The sequence below is a fragment of the Patella vulgata genome, chromosome 4, assembly GCF_932274485.2.
Source record: "Patella vulgata chromosome 4, xgPatVulg1.2, whole genome shotgun sequence".
Lineage (NCBI taxonomy): Eukaryota > Metazoa > Mollusca > Gastropoda > Patellidae > Patella > Patella vulgata.
In genome coordinates this window covers 41,882,173-41,902,131 of record NC_065882.2, presented here as the reverse complement: position 1 = coordinate 41,902,131, position 19,959 = coordinate 41,882,173, and the positions used below count along the sequence as shown (strand labels likewise).

Here is a 19,959-nt window from a genome sequence, read left to right as displayed (position 1 = left end):
GATTGATTTAATTAAGTTTATTTAAATATGAAGTAGATCTTCTCCCTTTGTCATAATAGAATCAAGCTAAAACAGGCGGTACGACTGATTGCTGTTTGGTATCTTCAATGCGAATAAAATCAAAACCTGTGGGGAAAAAAGTCTGCTTTCTGTATCTTGAAAAGTGCGGTTCGTGCAGTGAAAACTACTTAGCCAATTACAATTGGTTTTACTCTGACAGATAGGGCAAATTTAGTTCAGGAATAGTAGTACAGATTATTGTGCTGCCTTAATCTAACCAAGTCATCGAGTCTACGATGATTTTTTACTGTCTACACAGCGAAAATTAGTGAGTATTGCCACTGGTTGACGGAATCTAGAGTAGTGAACTTTGAGCCCAATTACTTAATTCCAATCCGTTTCTTACCTTGGTATTATTACATCCACTGAAAGAGAATCAGTTTCAGACGAGTTATTTGCCCCTGAGTTTGAAATTGAAATGTTAGAAATGTTATTTTTGAAACATTTTACACGTTACAGGTGCCTGTGGCTCGTATGGGCTTTGATGGGTGCTTTAGAACTTGGAGCTAGTTCAAAATTGTCCACATTGAACTGTCTTTGAACGGGGTGGTCGGGTTACAAACTAGTTAGAACCAGTTGGAAACGAGGTAGAACTAGCTACAAATGGGTTTAAACTGACTGGGCCTACAGACGGGCGTAGACTACTTTTTTTGGAAACGGCAAATTTACTCCTTCTGAATTTGATATGATTATGAACTGACTGTGGATGGGGGTACAGACGAGATGGACATATTGAGGACTGTTTATGAACAAACTAGAATCCTATTATAGACATTATTTACACATTCTATTCTGATCATAACCCGTTTTACGACTTTCTGGTTGGGGTAGGGCGTTTTTGGGACCTTTTGGGTGTGATGGGGGCTTATAGGCATTCACCTACATCAAATTTAAACATTCTACCTCAATTAGAAGGAGAGCTATTGTGTTCCAAAGTCTTGGTCAATCATACTGAAGTCTCTATTTAGGTATAAAATGCTCATCATGGAATTGAAGTAATGAAATTATACACAAATTTTTACCACTCTCACTCCATTTGAATCAAACAAAAACAGATAAACCCATTTTGATAGTCTTCAAAAGAAGGGATACAATAAATATAGTGTTATGCTTTATATTCACAGAAGAAAATGTACAAACAGGACTATTATTTATTAAAATCATCAATGTATACAAAAAGTTTATAAAAATTATAATGGATGAATCAGTTTATGTATATGAAATATATAAAATAACAACATACCTAATTACAGTATATCATATTTTCTTATATTCAATTATCCTGTAACTTATTGCCCATCAGTATATCTAAATATAGGTACACAGTGTCACATATTGTATTTTAAACTCTAATCACTAATAAATTGGTACAACTCTTAAATTGACATGCCAGTGATGGCTTGGCAGAACTGTCCCAAATTTTGCATACAATCTAATTTGAAATTTACAATGTAAGTGTATAGTCAAATCACTCCAAATCGAAAATTATTGTTTTATCAACTGGTCAAGACCTTCAGAGTGCTAATGCTTATTTGCATATATTTTAGAAAGAGAATAATTAGATTACAGTTTAAGTCATACAGTGATTAAAAGAAAAACATTTTAAAAAGTATGATTGATCTAAATAAGACCTACTTATAACCGTCTTTTTACAACAAGCATGTAATTTCTTCCTAATGTATTTTAATAAAGATTGTTTATTATTTCCACATAATTAGCTATTGTCATATAAAAGTAAATGCTTCATAAAAGGTCTAGTACATGTATATACACTATTTTTTCTGATAAAAAAACAACAACAAGAGCATTGCTAATGCCTCAATATACGTCCACATTCCTACTTTGATTGATATGGTACTTTTTAAAATAAAGAGAATGAAATATGAAATGGCTGTAATATGACAAGAGGCAAAGAAGGCTAGGCGTTGGGTTTGTTATGCCAAATTTACAGACAAAATATTAACAAAAAAGTGGCTGTGAAAATGCCCCAGGGAATCGGAGCATGCACCAAAATAAATAGTTGCTGTCGTTACGGTATAAGGAATAAATATCCAAAGTTCCAAGATGATCCATTCAGAATTGCAGTCTGTAGACGGTAAATACAAAAATTGGGCATGGCTCCGCCCCTGGGGTTTTGATTTGGAACAATGTAAATAGGTACCATCCTGTTATTGAAATGATTCATATGCTGAATTTGAACAAAATCTGTTAATAATTGCAACCTATAGAGTATTTACCGATAAAAACTAACAAAAAAGAGGGTGTGGTACCACATCCCTGGGGGTCGGGGCATGCACCAAAAAAAATAGTTGCTATCCTTACAGTATAAGGAATAAATATGCCAAGATCCAAGATGATCCATTAAGAATTCCAGCCTGTAGACAAAAAATACAAAAATTGGGCGTGGCTCTGCCCCTGGTTGTTGGACATAGACCAATATATATAGGTACAACCCTATGCTGGATCATTCCGAATTGGATCCAAATCTATTAATAATTGCAACCTGTATATCATTTACAGACAAAATATCAACAAAAAGTGGGTGTGGCACCGCTGAAAGGGCAGGGAGTGGGGGTGGGGGAGGGGGTTGTGCACCAACATCAATAGTTGCCGTCCTTAGGGTATAAGTTTACCATTCAGAATTGAGGCCTTTGGGTGCTAAAGGAAAAAATTGGGCGTGGCTCTGCCCCTGGAGGTTGGGGCATTCACCAAAATCAATAGTTGACGCCCTCAGGTTACAAGGATCACATATGCCAAGTTGATCCATTCAGAATTGCGGACTGTAAACGATAAACACAAAAATTGGGCGTGGCTCTGTCCCTGGGGGTTGGGACATGCAGTTGTCTTCCTTAGGTTATAAGGAATACATATCCCAAGTTTCATCACTTTCACTTAAATAAAACCAAAGTTATTGTGCCCCAAAGCATCAATCAGATTGCTTATCTCTGCTTACCATAATTATAAGCAGACAATGTTTATCATCGAATTCCATCAAGGCATTCACCTAATAAACACCTACAACAAGTTTGAACATTCTACCTCAATTAGAAGGAGAGTTATTGTGTTTCACAGTATCCACCAATCAAATTGCTTATCGCTCCGCTTACCCTGAGCAGAAAATGCTCATTATCAAACTTAGTCAAGGTATTGATGTAATAAAACTATACACCAAATTTCATCACTCTCACTTAATTAGAACTAATGTTATCGTGTTCCAAAGCATCAACCAATCAAATTGCTTATCTCTGCTTACCCTAAGCAGAAAATGTTCATCTTTGAACTCCATCAAGGTATTGACTTAATAAATACCCACACCAAGTTTGAACATTCTAGCTCAATTAGAAGGAGAGTTATTGTGTCCCAAAAGGTGCGACAGACAGACGGACAGACAGACAGACAGAAGGACGAACCCCTTTTAAAAGTCCCCTGCTTTCTTCGATAGGCCGGGGACAATAATTGTGTTTCTGAAAGAATGCAAGCGACCATATTTGATATAACTGATTATAAAGAAATGGTAGAACTCTTTTAATATAACAATAAACATGATTTCTGTTAAATAACTTCTGAGCCTCGATAAATTGAGCAAATTTTTAAACATATTTGTAAAAAAGGGGACCAACAACTAATATTACAAATAAAATTAATTTAAAAACATTTTCTAATGTATGTTTTGAGATATTATTGCTATGAAAAGCATAATAATTTTATGACAGAGTGGTAGACCAGTACTTATTATCACTTCTACATAATCCTTGAAGTTTTTATGGCTCTTGATTTAATTTGTTACATGGTAATTGATTGGTATTCAGATACAAAAAATGACAATAAGCCCAGAAAGGCTTGTGTTGACCTTTACACCACATACTGCCAATCATAAACTACTGGTATATCAAGTTTACAAATATTGACATACCGTTACCTTGTACAAATACTTTCTAAATTTGAACTTACATTTGTTATTTTCTTACAACTTGATTAATCTGTCTTAGAGAAGAACAAGCAAATGCCATGCAAGATATCCCCACATTTTGCAAGAGATGGACAGAGAACAAGCTAAAAAGAAAAAGCGATTTTTCGTACAATCAGGGACCATAATCAAGGAAGTTACAGTCCGATACAGGTTTAACATCCTACTGTTCTGCTCCGCAGTGGGCTTATGAAGACGTGAAATTTTGCCCGGACAGCGGCACTGCTGCCTACTCAATTCCAACTGTCAAGGGAACTTTTACGTGCACGCCAATGTGTACACGGGACCTCAGTTTTTCATCCCATCCGAGCGACTAGACAGCTGTCCTTGTCAGGCCCTCATCCGTATCGAAAGGAACACAGACCTTTGGGATATAAACGATATATGAACATATATTTTAAGTTTCATCGAAATCGGATAAAAATTGTGACCTCTAGAGAATGTCCACAAGTTAAAAACCTGATTTTTCGTACAATTATGGGTCATAATTCAGGAAGGTCCTGTCCGATATCTTTGGGATATAAACCTATATTTTTGAAGTTTCGTCAAAATTGGATAAAAATTGTGACCTGTATAGTGTCCACAAAGAAAAAATGTGAACGGATGGGAGGATGTCTGAACAGACAGGGGCGACGACAATATACGTCCGCATGAAAATGGGGGCGTATAAAAAAAGGAACCTTTGCCAACAATGACATAGAACATCATATTTTTAATACAAATATTTTGTAAAAGGGCTATCTATATATTAATGGTGTTTCTAAAAATATGATAATTCATTTTTTAAAAGTTTTCTTGTTACCGGATTCAAAGATGAACACATTTTAATGACTAAAATTTAAAGTTCTATTAAAAGAATTCAAGATAAAGTTAAAATGTCACAAAATCTACTGACCAATTTGAAATCAATCATGTTTATAATATCACAGTAAGTTTTTTATAAATATCATAAATCTATCACAACCAAAGATGTTGTTATCAGACTCATGGTTGAAATGATTAGATTTATTATAACATAGAATTTGGTGTGCACAATAAGCACCGATAGATATTTATAACGGGTATAAAATTACTTATATTCTGTATACTGTAGAGGAGATTTATAGGTGGACAATAACTTGTGAACTTCTGGCCAGATTTCATTAGAATAACTTCCAGTGAATTCAGCAAGAATATTTTTTGATCTGTAAAACAAGATTCAAAACATTATTGATAGAAAACTATAATACTTTGATGTGTTAATAAGAGTTTTCACTAATCTGGCCCTGGCCTTTTGTGGAGAGGGAAATTTCAGGAAAGGTAAAAAGAAATATGCTGAACTGAAGATACAATGTTTTTAGCAGGGTAATAGCTACACAATGCCCTTTTTTTTCAATTAACAGCTTTCAATTGCAGTTGCCATGCAAGATATGCCCACATTTTGCAGAAGGTGGACAGACAATAAGCTAAACAAGCCAACAGTGAGGCTGATGTCCCCTGCTGATATCCCAAAAATATAGATGACACATTAATTAATTGCACATCTATCTTTTTGAAAAGTATCAAGCAATCAAACTGATTATCTAATCATAATTTAAGCAGAACTCAGTCATCACTCTCCATCAGTTAGAATCAAAGTTATCTTGCCCAAAGCAACAGCCAATGAAATTGCGTAGCTCTGCTCAGCTTTAGCGGACAATGTTAGTCATTGAACTTAGTCAAGACATTGAACTCAGTCAGATAAACATCTACACCAAGTTTAAACATTCTACCTCAATTTAAATCAGAGTTGTTATGTTCCAAAGTCTTGACCGATCAATATGCTTAGCTGAAGCAGAAAATTCCCATCATTGAACTTAGTCAAGGGGAGGATGATAAAATTTGATTCTTGAATGTCTGCTTCCACTAACGTGATATTGCAGACAAGACGTATGAGAGTCGAAGCGTCTTTCTGTATATTTAGAATAGGATTTTGTAATCTTTCCATTTACGGATTTAGTCAAGATGTTGATATAATGAATTTATAGTTTGAGTTTTATCACTTTCATCCAATTAGAGCCAAAGTTATCGTGTTCCAAAGTTTCAACCAATCAAATTAGTGGAAATATGCGCATGATTGAACATTGTCAAGGCAATCGCCAAATAAACACCTACACCAAGTTTGAACTTTCTACCTCAATTAGAAGAAGAGTTATTGTGTTCCAAAGTCTTGACCAATCAGATTGAAGTATCTACTAAGCCTAAGCAGAAAATGCTCATTATCGAACTTAGTCAAGGTATTGATGTAATGAAACTATACACACAATTTCACCACTCTCACTAAATTAGAATCAAAGTTATCAATCTTCGAAGTCTCGGCCAATCAAATTACTTATCTCTGCTTAGCCTAAGCAGAAAATGTTCATCTTCGAACTCTATCAAGGTAATTTAAATCAACACTGATGTTGTTATCCTACCGTGAAAAGATGCACTTCTGATATCTAATACCGGTACTGAAGACAAAATGAAAATTTCAAAATTGGCATACAAATCGGGTGGCAGAAGGCTTTAGAGTGCCATTTGTAATGAAGCGACTCGATGAATGAGACTAAATAACACCCATGGGAGAATACTAGTAGTGTAGACACCAAAAACTGCTATTCAATTTAGACTCTTTGTGTATTTCGCCAAACATAACTGATTAGAAATTACAGAAACAATTGTTTATATACATTCATATTACATTATTTTATGCGTTGCTACCCATTTATGTCCATTTCTAGGTGCCAAAGAATAGAGATTTAGCTGCTTTAAGTAATTATCAGAAAACCATTAGAATATGTTTGGCTTCTAGTTCTGCCCCATGCTAACATTTAGTATACAAACCATTTAATATCATGATTTAGCTGTTCAAGTTATCAAAGATTGGTTGCCAGGCAACGAAACATACACCCACATGAGTTGTTGCATATTTTTACTATCACCCGGGGTTTATGGACCTGCTTATCAGTCTAACCTCGACGATCGGTTGTATGTTCAATCTAGTTGGGGTGTAAGATTGAACATACAATACCCAACAACTCACTTCTTCTTGGTATAGTTCTCTATTCTTGTAAGATACATTATGTAAGATTTAGATAAAGAACTAGCCATTCTTGCTATAATAGTTCGAAAGTTGATGATGTAAAATGAATAATTTGAAAATTTCATTTTAATTACTCTATTGCAAGCGAAGATATTAGCCTTTGAAGGTTTGACAGACGTGTGCAATAATTTCAACCACCGTACTGGTTGATCGAAGCTAAGTCTCGGTCCTCCATATTTGATTAAATCAAAGTATCGCTGAACCATTCTAATCTATTTAATATCGGAGAAATCTGATGCCATCGAGAGTTGATTAAGGCCTGGATCAGTTAATTAATGTCTAATTAATACTCTAGAAAATATTTCAGGCCTAAAGGAAGACCTGCAGTAGGCAGATTTAGCTCTTGCATAATGCATGTTTAACAATAATATATCTACAATAATGACCCACAGGCTAGGTTACTTAATAAGGAACAGTGTCTAAGAAATAACTTATCAGAGACCTGCCCTTATGTATGCCCTGAGGCCTGCCTGTGGTCAACTACCTACCATCTACAATCTTTCCTTTAATATACTAGAGGTTACTTGGTAATAATAAACAATAATATTATATATATTTAAATATTTTATTGTTGTTAAAAAAAAGGGGGAGTATTTAAGTGACATCCATTCCTTCATTTACTAGAGTGACTAATTAGGCCTTGATTAGGTAATAGGTGGATTAACTCATTACTACTATTGTCCATTATATCTGTCATAGCTGACCATTGTTAATTTACTTTACATAATCCTTCTTGGGTGCCTAGTTATGTTTAAGTCTACTACCTTAAAGATGGGTTCCCGCGTACAAACTTGGTGATTAAATGGTATATATGGACCAAAAACATATTCAAACTAATTAATTTGTCATAATTATGCTTCAAATCCTTCTCAAACATTGTAATAGCGAAGGAATGCCCGGCTATTAAAATTTGATCAAACCAGGTCATGTTTACGTCATGTCTTGGGAGTCAGAGGAGAATTCATTGCATACATAAGACGATGTTGTCTTTAATCGCTTACTATTTATTACAAATATCGAATCCTAATTAAATTCTTGGATTATCCACTACCCGTGTCTTTTTCCGTCATTTTTATCTCAGAAAGTATTGTACGTCTAACTCTTCATAAAGTTTATCAACTTGTACATCAAGCGCTCAATGTTCGCTCGTGACCTTTGACATCCCGCGTGCAGACGTTCCTAATCGACGGGCTGTTAATTAGGGGGAACCTTTAAATTTTTGTCCTGTATACGCTCCATGAATGTTTTTTTGGGGAATCCAGTATTTTTCTAGTAAGATTGGATATCTCTACTTTCCATATATACCAAAATTGCCATACTTTTATTGGAAACAACCACCCGATAAATACTTTTCTGGGAACCCATCTTTAATATTGGGTGAATGGCTGTTTTAAATACTACCTGGTCATAATACACATGTACTTGTTCGTCTCAAGACCTTAAACTCTGTGTATCAACTTAAAATCAATCGAAACAATATATATAGGCGTAAACATGGTGTATAAATATAAAATCAATCAGATGATAACTATGGTCTCTAAAGCATCCACAAGATTTTTCAAAGTGATCAAGGGCCATAAGACAGACAGTAATTATCAAGATTCATTGAAAATCAATATACTTGTTTGTTTCAAAACCTTAAACTTGGTGTATCAATCTAAAGTCAATTGGATGTTAACTTTAGCCTCTAGAGCATCCACAAGATTTTTCAAAGTGATCAAGGGCCATAACTCAGACAGTAATTATCGGAAATCAATGAAAATCAATATACTAGTTCTTCTCAAGACCTTTAACACTGTGTATCAATCTAAAGTCAATCAGATATTAACTTTAGCCTCTAGAGCATCCACAAGACTTTTCAAAGTGATCAAGGGCCATAACTCTGGTAGTAATTATCGGAAATCATTGAAAATCACTGGGCTTCTTTGTCTCACGACCTTAAACACTGTGTATAAATTTAAAGTCAATCAGATATTAATTTTAGCCACTTGCTTGTGGATGCCCAACGGACTGATGGACGGGGGCGACGACAATATATGACCACATTCCAATGTGGGCATATAAAAATTGTGGCCTCTAGCTAGAGGGTCCACAACCTTGGTATTACCTATTTTTACACTATATACGTACGGGGAGGGGTCATTTTGTCATGCAGTTTCGGTCCACTTTTCACAAAATTCTATGTCAACTCTGATTAAGGTGTGTATCAGTAAAATTGATGAACGGATTTTAAAAATGGATAAAAATTGTGACCTCTAGAAGGTCCACAAGCTAAAACAAAATCTTTTGGACAATCATGGGCCATAATCCATGAATTTACCATCCAATACATGACAATATTGACAGAAACTGAGATCTTTGGGATATAAATCTATATTCCAATTTTCATCAAAATCGGATAAAAATTGCGACCTGGGCCCTTATTCACGAAAACTTAAACTAAGATACAATCTAAATTTTAAGAAATACTGCAATTCGATTGGCTGACCAGTAAAATCAGTATATCCAATGAAGTTGCAGTATTTCTTAAAATTTCAGTTGTAACTTAGTTTAAGTTTTCGTGAATAAGGGCCCTGTTGATTATCCACAAACAAAATGTGAATGGATGGACGAATAGGGGTGACAACAATATACATCCATGTGAAAATGTGGGCATATAAAAATAGTTTGGAAATGCAGAAAATAATTGGGGAACAACTCAAAGGACTCAAAATTAAAGAATATATACCAACCTATAAAATTCTAAGACAGGTTGTGTAAGGTTTTGAAATGTTTCTAGACGTTTACGAACAGTTTCTGGTTTATCATCATCTCGCTGTATCAGATCGTCACCAGTTTTATCATCTTTACCCTAAAAAAAAAATATAGTCATTTTTAAAAAAAAATATCAATTAAATTCATAAAGAAATGATATCAAATATGGTTTAACTTTCTACTTTTATCGGGCTAGGGCTAAACGTAACATTCATAAAGAAATAAATATGATGGATGGAAGGATAAAAATTTGAATAGATTTCTCCCTCTAATCTTCAACCCCGTTCTCTTTCTCAATTCTATCATTGGGAACCTAAATATCCATTTAGATGTAGAATATGTAGAAATATTGTCATTGCCACATTGTTTTCAAATTTATAGACAAGGAATAGAGAAAAATGATGGCATTATATTCTATTAATTAATGTCTTTGGCAAGTTGTGGGATTTAAACATATTGTCTAATATGTACTTAAAAAAAATTAGTGAAAGAATGACAGATTGTTATATAAAAAGAGTTATAATTTGGTAAACATTAGCTGGTTCCGTGGAAATGAGAATATCAATATTATGTTTAACACGTGATTGGAAAATTACGATTGCATCATTTGGCTTAATTAACCAATCTTTATAATTCTTTACATCATATTTGACCAATTAGATAATTGAAGGTCCAAAACCCAAAGCTACAAAACTATCATATTTGTGAGCAATCGTCACAATTGAGTAATTGAGAGAATGACTTTATTCTATTATGTATTGTACCATGTGTAAGCAGCTTGATATATAAAATTTAACCAGCGGCTGCTAGGCAGGATACACCCACATTTTGCAAGAGATGGATAGAGAACAAGTTAAAAACAAACAGAAAGTTATGGTCTGAAATGCACAAATATCAAAAGGGACTAAGACCTTTGGGGTATAAAGATATACATTAAGTTTCATCAGAATCGGATAAAAATTGTGACCTCTAGAGGGTCCACAACCTTCGTATTGCATACTTTTACAAAATTTGCGTACAAAGAGTGGCCATTTTGTTGGGCAGTTTCATTTCGATTTTCCCGAAATTCGAATTCAACCTTCATTATGGTGGAATGGTGAAATATTTAAATGGTTTTCAAAATCGGAAAAAAAAATTGTGACCTCTAGAGATTCGGCAAGCTAAAAATGCAATTTTTCGAACAATCAGGAGCCATAATCCAGGAAGTTACGTTCGGATATACGCGATTATCAAAAGGAACCAAGATCTTAGTGTGTAATGGTGATATATTCACATGTTTTTTTTAAATCGGATAAAAATTGTGACCTCTACAAGCTAAAAACATCATTTTTCATACAATCAGGGGCCATTAATCAGAAAGTTACTACCCGATATGCTTCAATATCGACAGGAACCAAGATCTTTGGGTTATAAACATGCATTTCAAGTTTCATCAAAATGAGATCAAAATTGTGACCTCTAGAGGGTCCACAACTTTGATATATTTGAGAATGAAGGGCGGCCATTTTGTCCGGCAGTTTTGGTCTGATTTTCATGAAATTCGAACTCAACCAAAACAAGATGACTAGTCATCACCATCCCGCGCCCTTGAACTTGTTTGGAAGGCATAAGGAATAACAACTTCTTGGAATATCAATGGAACTAGTCAGAAGATTCATACTCTGATCATAGTAGCTCGACAAGGCAAAGTCGCTACTCTCTGTAAGGATTGCACAACAACCTTTGCCTACCTCAATCAGCTGCTGTATGTTAAACATTAAGCTTATACATCAGAAAATAAAATACTTTAATAGTTTGATGTTTGTATAAAGTTTTAAAAAGATTTCTCTGAACAGATAATGAAATATGCTCTAGAAATGAAATCGGGACAGAAGGAAGGTCATCAAAAAATAAAATAATAGGTTGATGAATGTAAAAGTGTTAAAAAGGTATCTTGAACAGTTTCTGGGATATGCTCTAGAATAATAATTAAATACCAAACCAGCGGCTGCCAGGCAGGATACGCCCACATTTTCGAGAGATGAATAGAAAACAAGCTAAAACGAAAGTGATTTTCCTACAATCAAGGGCCATAATTCAGGAAATTACAATTCGATATGCGCGAATATTGAAAGGAACCGAGATCTTTGTGTTATAAACTTACATTTCAAGTTTCAACAAAATCGGATAAAAATTCTGACCTCTATAGGGTCCACAACCTTGATATACCATATTTTTACGCAATTTGAGAACGAAGGGCGGCCATGTTGTCTGTCAGTTTTGGGCCGATTTTCACGAAATTATAGGGTCCACAAGCCAAAAAACGCGTTTTTGCGTACAATCAGGGGCCATAATTCATGAAGTCACGGTCCGATATGCGCGTATATCGAAAGGAACTAAGATCTTTGTGTTATAAACTTACATTTCAAGTTTCAACAAAATCGGATAAAAATTGTGACCTCTATAGGGTCCACAACCTTGATATACCATATTTTTACGCTATTTGAGAATGAATGACGGCCATTTTGTCTGTCAGTTTTGGGCCGACTTTCACGAAATTCGAACTCAACCGTCCTTAGGGTTTAACGGTGATATAATAATACGTTTTTTTAAATCGGATAAAAATTATGACCTCTATAGGGTTCACAAGCCAAAAAACACGTTTTTACGTACAATCAGGGGCCATAATTCAGGAAGTTATGGTCCGATATGCGCGAATATCGAAAGGAACCGAGATCTTTGGGTTATAAACTTACATTTCAAGTTTCAACAAAATCGGATAAAAATTGTGACCTCTACAGTGTTCACAAGCCAAAAATGTCATTTTTCGTACAATCAGGGGCCATAATCCATGAAGTTACGGTCCAATAGATGCCAATATCGAGAGGGACCGAGATCTTAGGGTGATAAACCTATATTTCAAGTTTCATTGAAATTGGATAAAAATTGTGACCTGTAGACTGTTCACAAACAATTGTGGACGGACGGACAGGGGCAACGACAATATACGTCCACATGAAATGTGGGCGTATAAAAATAATTCAAATGTGTAGTAAAAATCATTCAACAGATAATTTTTTTCCATGGCAACGCAAAAGTTATTAAATCCGACAAATTTCTAATTAGCAAAAGGCACAACTACTGTAATAGGATGATGTGTGTTCAAAGTTTAAACTAGTAAGAATATATATATCCTGAGCACAGTAGTTCAGCATGTCGGGGTTGCACCATCAGTTGCGCCCTGCGTCTAAATCTTTAGACAAATCTCCTATTCCGACACATGGAATATCAATTCACAGAATTTCATACTCTGGTTACAGTAGATCGGCAAGGCAGGGTCGCTACACCCTGTAAGGTTTGCACAACAACCTTTGCCTACCTCAATCAGCTGCTGTATGTTAAAAATAAACTTATACATCAGAAAATAAAATACTATAATAGGTTAATATTTGTACAAAATTTCAAAAAGATTTCTCGAATAGATAATAAAATATGCTCCAGAAACAAAATCTGGACGGAAGGCTGGATTTCAGAAAATAAAATAATGGGTAAAATTATTTTAAAGGTATTTTGAACAGTCAAATGTGTTTCCATGGAAACACATAAAATTATCAAATCTGAGAAATTCAAAATAAGTACCAAGATATTATGAACGGTTTATGAGATATGCTCCGGAAATAAAATTGTACACCAAAAATCAAGTCAAATTTGTTTCCATGGAAACACAAAAAATATAAATCCCAGAAATTCCTAAATAGCAAAAGGTACAACTGCTGTAATGAGTAGATGTCTGTACAAAGTTTCAAAAAGATATCTTTGAACGGTTTATGAGATATGCTCCGGAAACAAAATTGTACAACAAAAACTAAGTCAAATTTGTTTCCATGGAAATACAAATAATATAAATCCCAGAAATTCCTATAGCAAAAGGCACAACTACTGTAATGAGTAGATGTCTGTGCAAAGTTTCAAAAAGATATTTTGAACGGTTTATGAGATATGCTCCGGAAACAAAATTATACACCAAAAACTAAGTCAAATTTGTTTCCATGGAAACACAAAAAATATAAATCCCAGAAATTCCTAAATAGCAAAAGGCACAACTACTGTAATAGGTTGATGTGTGTGCAAAGTTTCAGAAAGATATCTTGAACGGTTTATGAGATATGCTCCGGAAACAAAATTGTACAACAAAAACTAAGTCAAATTTGTTTCCATGGAAACTCAAAAAATATAAATCCCAGAAATTCCTAAATAGCAAAAGGCACAACTACTGTAATAGTTTGATGTGAGTGCAAAGTTTCAGAAAGATATCTTGAACGGTTTATGAGATATGCTCCGGGAAGAAATTGTACACCAAAAACTAAGTCAAATTTGTTTCCATGGAAACTAAAAATATATAAATCCCAGAAAGTTATCTTGAACGGTTTATGAGATATGCTCCGGAAACAAAACTGTACACCAAAAACTAAGTCAAATTTGTTTCCATGGAAACACAAAAAATATAAATCCCTAAATAGCAAAAGGCACAACTACTGTAATAGGTTGATATGTGTGCAAAGTTTCAGAAAGTTATCTTGACTGGTTTATGAGATATGCTCTGGAAACGAAATCGGACGGACGGACTGACGGATGGTCAGACAGACAGACAGACAGATGGACGAACCCATTTTAATAGTCCCCTGCTTTCTTCGAAAGGCGGGGGACAAAAACATTTGGCAAGTTTTATGCAATGCATTCTATTCAGAGTAAAATACCAACCTGACGTTTCTTTTGCTGCTTAGTATATAACCAGCGGTTGCCAGGCAAGATATGCCCACATTTTGCAAGAGATGGACAGAAAACAAGCTAAAAACAAAAGCGATTTTATGTACAATCAGGGGCCATAATCCACAAAGTTATAGTCTGAAATACGCAAATATCAAAAGAGACTGAAATCTTTGGGATATAAAGATATGTTTTAAGTTTCATCAAAATCGGATAAAAATTGTGACCTCTAGAGGGTCTACAACCTTCGTATTACATACATACTTTTGTTGGGCAGTTTCATTTCAATTTTCCGGAAATTCGAATTCAACCTTCATTATGGTGGAATGGTGATATATTTAAACGGTTTTTAAAATCAGAAAAAAAAACCTGTGACGTCTAGAGAAATCTGCAAGCTAAAAATGCAATTTTTCGAAAAATCAGGGGCCATAATCCAGGAAGTTACATTTGGATATGCACGATTATCAAAAGGAACCAAGATCTTAGTGTGCAACGGTGATATATTGACACCTTTTTTTTAAATAGGAAAAAAATTGGGGCCCCTCCAATATTTGTACTATCAAGGGGCATAATTCAGGAAGTTATGATCCGATATGCGTAAATATTGAAAGCAAATAAGATCTTTGGGTTATAAACATGCATTGCAAGTTTCATCAAAATCGGATCAAAATTGTGACCTCTAGAGGGTCCACAACATTGATATACCAGAAGTTTACACTATTAGCGTACGAGGGGCGCAATTTTCAGGAAATTCAAACTCAACCATTGATACCTCTAGAGGGACCACAAGCTAAAAACTTGATTTTTCCGTACAATCAGGTGCTATAATTCAGGAAGTTACAATCCGATATGCGTGAATATCGAAAGGAACCAAGATCTGTGGGTTATAATCACGCATTTCAAGTTTCATCATAATCAGGTGAAAATTGTGACCTCGAGAATCCACAACCTTGATATACCATGTTTTTACACTATTAGCGTACAATTTTCCGTACAATCAGTGGCCATAATGTAGCACTATGGCCCTTGAGACAATTTTGGCTCTTTATAAAATTATCTCTTCAATTTGGTCTATAAAGTCAAATCATAAGTACTAAATGAACGTGGTTATAGTTGTTCGTAAAAAACAGTGATGTTTTAGTTAAATTATAATCATTGTCAAAATAGTCATCAAATTCTAGCTGTTTATTGACCTATGGTCAGTTGACCAAAAATAGGTAATGTTGCCTGTCTTGTTTGTGGGAAATATAGAGTTTTATTCCTTATATGGCGTGGAAATTCACGTCAAGGTTATTGAAGACCTGGGAAAGTAGGGGGTATAAATTAGGGTGTAGAGGAGAGCTAGATTAGAGCTCACCCAGAAATTCTTACCAGTCATTACCATTGAGAACGAGGAACCTGAAAGCCAGTACAACTTAGTAATAAAGTTGGGAAATCAGTATTACTGTAGTGTTATTTACGATCACAAACACAACCAATAAAGAAGTCCGGTAGTACTACAATAATTCAGGAAGTTACGATCCGATATGCACAAATATCGAAAGCAACCAAGATCTTTGGGTTATAAACATGCATGTCAGGTTTCATCAAAATCAGATCAGAATTGTGACCTCTAGATGGTCCAAATCAAGGGCCATAATCCATGAAGTTACGGAGATAAACCTATATTTCAAGTTTCGTTGAAATCAGATAAAAATTGTGATCTGTAGAGTGTCCACAAACAATTGTTGACGGATGGATGGACAGGGGCAAAGACAATATTAAAAAAAAACAACATTATATTTGATTTTTATCAGTTTGAAGTTGAATATCTTCCATAGTGATTTTCATATGAAATCTGTGCATCATTTACCTGCAATTTTGGTGGATTAAACTCTGTATGATAGATTCTACCACTGGGTATATGTGTCCATCGTTTCTCTATTCTCTCAATAATCACATTAAATGGTACATTTAAATTTACAACGACATCTACTGGTTCCTCTTCATATAAAGATTTGGCTTGTGTCAATGTTCTGGGAAAACCTGAAAAACAAAAGATACTTTCTTGAATTCTTAAAACTGAGAAAACCATTTGAACATACTGTAATACAATATCATTTGGGATCTAAATTTTAATATTGTATTCGATTCCATATTTTAATTTTATATTTTACACACTCTATCCCATCTTTGGACATGTTATGTGACAGATTAATTGTAAAATTTAATCTGTACCAGGTGTGGGGTTTCTGACATAGTATTATGTAAGATTCAATATGTTGTACAAACTTGTATACTCGGCATGCCTTTAGACAAATTGGATGATATAAGATTTAAGTTTAACAGGTAATAATATTGTCTAGAGTTAAGATATATTAAAAAGTTTTTTTAAATCGGATAAAAATTATGACCTCTATCGGGTCCACAAGTTAAAAACCTGATTTTTCGTACAATCAGGGGCCATAATTCAGGAAGTTACAGTCCAGGAAAGCAACTGAGATCTTTGGGTTATAAACTTACAATTCAAGTTTCAACAACTTTGGGCCGATTTTCACGAAATTCGAACTCAGCCGTCCTTAGGGTGTAACGGTGATATAATAATACGTTTTTTTAAATCAGATAAAAATTATGACCTCTATAGGGTCCACAAGCTAAAAACGCGATTTTTCGTACAATCAGGGAGAGAGAGAGAGAGAGAAATGGGGTTTAACGTCCACTCGACACAAACTAGGTCATTTCGGGATTTACACATGGTTTAATTTTATTTCAATAATTCGCTTCCGCGTAGGGGTCTTTAGCAGTGGGAGGAAACCGGAGGACCCGGAGAAAACCCATGAGGTTGGACAGGCGACCCTACTCCTTGCCACGTACAACCGGGGATTCGAAACCACGCCAGTTGACTCAATGACAGACTTTATGGTACAGCGCGCACGTGCTAACCATTCAGCCACCCAACCCCCCCTTACAATCAGGAAGTTACATTCCGATATGCGCGAATATCGAAAGGAACCGAGATCTTTGGGTTATAAACTTACATTTCAAGTTTCAACAAAATCGGATAAAAATTGTGACCTCTATAGGGTCCACAACCTTGATATACCATATTTTTACGCTATTTCATTTGAGAACGAAAGGCGGCCATTTTGTCTTTCAATTTCGGGCCGATTTTCACGAAATTTGAACTCAGCCATCCTTGGGGTGTAACGGTGATATAATAGAACGTTTTTTTTAAATCGGGTAAAAATTATGACCTTTATAGGGTCCACAAGCTAAAAACACGATTTTTGGTACAATCAGGGGCCATAATTCAGGAAGTTACGGTCCGATATGCGCGAATATCGAAAGGAACCAATATCTTTGGATTATCAACTTAGATTTCAAGTTACAACAAATTCTGATAAAAATTGTGACCTCTATAGTGTCCACAAGCTAAAAACGTGATTTTTCGTACAAACAGTGGCCATAATCCATGAAGTTTCGATCCGATACATGCCAATATCGAAAGGAACCAAGATCTTTTGGAGATAAACCTATATTTAAAGTTTCGTCAAAATCGGATAAGAATTGTGACCTGTAGAGTGTCCGGACGGACAGGGGCCACGGCATAATACGTCCACATGAAAATGTGGGCGTATAAAAATTGTGACCTCTATAGGGTCCACAACCTTGATATACCGTATTTTTACGCTATTTGAGAACGAACGGCGGCCATTTTGTCTGTCAATTTTGGGCCGATTTTCATGAAATTCGAACTCAGCCGTCCTTAGGGTGTAACGGTGATATAATAATACGTTTTTTTAAATCGGATAAAAATTATGACCTCTATAGGGTCCACAAGCTAACCAGCAGCTGCCAGGCAGGATACGCCCACATTTTCGAGAGATGGATAGAGAACAAGCTAAAAGAAAGTGATTTTTCCTACAATCAAGGGCCATAATTCAGGAAATTACAATTTGATATGCGCAAATATCGAAAGGAACCGAGATCTTTGTGTTATAAACTTACATTTCAAGTTACAACAAAATCGGATAAAAATTGTGACCTCTATAGGATCCACAACCTTGATATACCATATTTTTACGCTATTTGAGAACGAACGGCAGCCATTTTGTCTGTCAATTTTGGGCCGATTTTCACGAAATTCCAACTCAGTCGTACTTAGGGTGTAACGGTGATAGAATAATATGGTTTTTTAAATCGGATAAAAATTATGACCTCTATAGGGTCCACAAGCTAAAAACGTGATTTTTCGTACAATCAGGGGCCATAATTCAGGAAGTTACGATCCGATATGCACCAATATCGAAAGGAACTGAGATCTTTGGGTTATAAACTTACATTTCAAGTTTCAACAAAATCGGATAAAAATTGTGACCTCTATAGGGTCCACCAACCTTGATATTCCGTATTTTTATGCTATTTGAGAACGAAAGGCGGCTATTTTGTATGTCAATTTTGGGTCGATTTTCACGAAATTCGACCTCAGCCGTCAAAAAAATGCGGTACTGTTTCAAACGAAGATCGGCAAAATCGTTTTAGTGAATTTTGGAATACAATGGATTGGGGACAAAGGAAAGTATCCCATCCCTTATCATGTTCCTCACCGAGGGCACAGGACCGGGATTTTAAGTACAATTTAAGAGTTAATGATGCCCTGATTAATGTGTGTAAAAAATGTTTCTTAACACATTCGGGCTGAAAGAATGGTTAGAAATTGGGTCCTTTGTGCGAAGGATAAATACGGTATCTACGAGAGTTACAGCTATCGAAAACAAAAAGGAGACACTGCCAACAAAAATAAGATCAGTATTGCAAGAGAATTTCGAATTGGTCATCTTTCTAGAATCAAAAACATGTATACAACATTTTTCGATTATATTTTAGAATAAATAATTATTTTCACTTGAAAATGATCATGAATCAAAGCGTACTCATATTTTCATCAAACAGATACCCGATATTATTCAGAAAAATATGGCAGTATTATTTAAAACAAATTTTATCGATTAACTCCTTTACTAACTTTCAGCATTTTTTCGTTTACCTTTCTCCTTTCTATCTCCAATTAAAGGAGCTAAACCTTCGATATTAAAAATATGAATATCAAGCGGAGACCCACGCTATGCTTTACTTTTCTCCTTTTTATCCCCAATTAAAGGAGCTAAACCTTCGGTATTAAAAATATGAATTTGGATTTAATATTGGTCCATTTCAATCAAGATTGATGTTGTTATCTTACCCTGAAAATATGGGCTCCTTATATTCACTATTTGAGACACAATGAACATTTTAAAATCAGTTCCTGGTGCCAGGTTTTCTATGGTCTCAAACAGCATTTGCAACGAGA

At 35.0% G+C, this 19,959-nt stretch overlaps 1 protein-coding gene across 2 annotated transcripts in view; it reads right to left on the bottom strand.

Annotated features, from left to right (window-relative positions):
• Positions 1-1,197: 1,197 nt before the first annotated feature.
• Positions 1,198-19,959, bottom strand: part of LOC126819234 (GTP:AMP phosphotransferase AK3, mitochondrial) — a 28,856-nt gene continuing 10,094 nt past the window's right edge. The window contains exons 3-6 of one of the 2 annotated variants that reach the window (XR_007679551.1): positions 16,483-16,655; positions 9,863-9,981; positions 4,597-5,211; positions 1,198-4,553 (exon numbers count right to left, since the gene is read on the bottom strand). Coding sequence is in view for 1 of the 2 variants with exons in the window: in XM_050547171.1 (XP_050403128.1) it covers positions 5,097-5,211; positions 9,863-9,981; positions 16,483-16,655 (407 nt within the window). In the remaining variant the exon portion in view is untranslated. Of the gene's footprint in view, positions 5,212-9,862; positions 9,982-16,482; positions 16,656-19,959 lie in introns of both variants that reach the window. The other variant, XM_050547171.1, reaches the window with a different exon arrangement.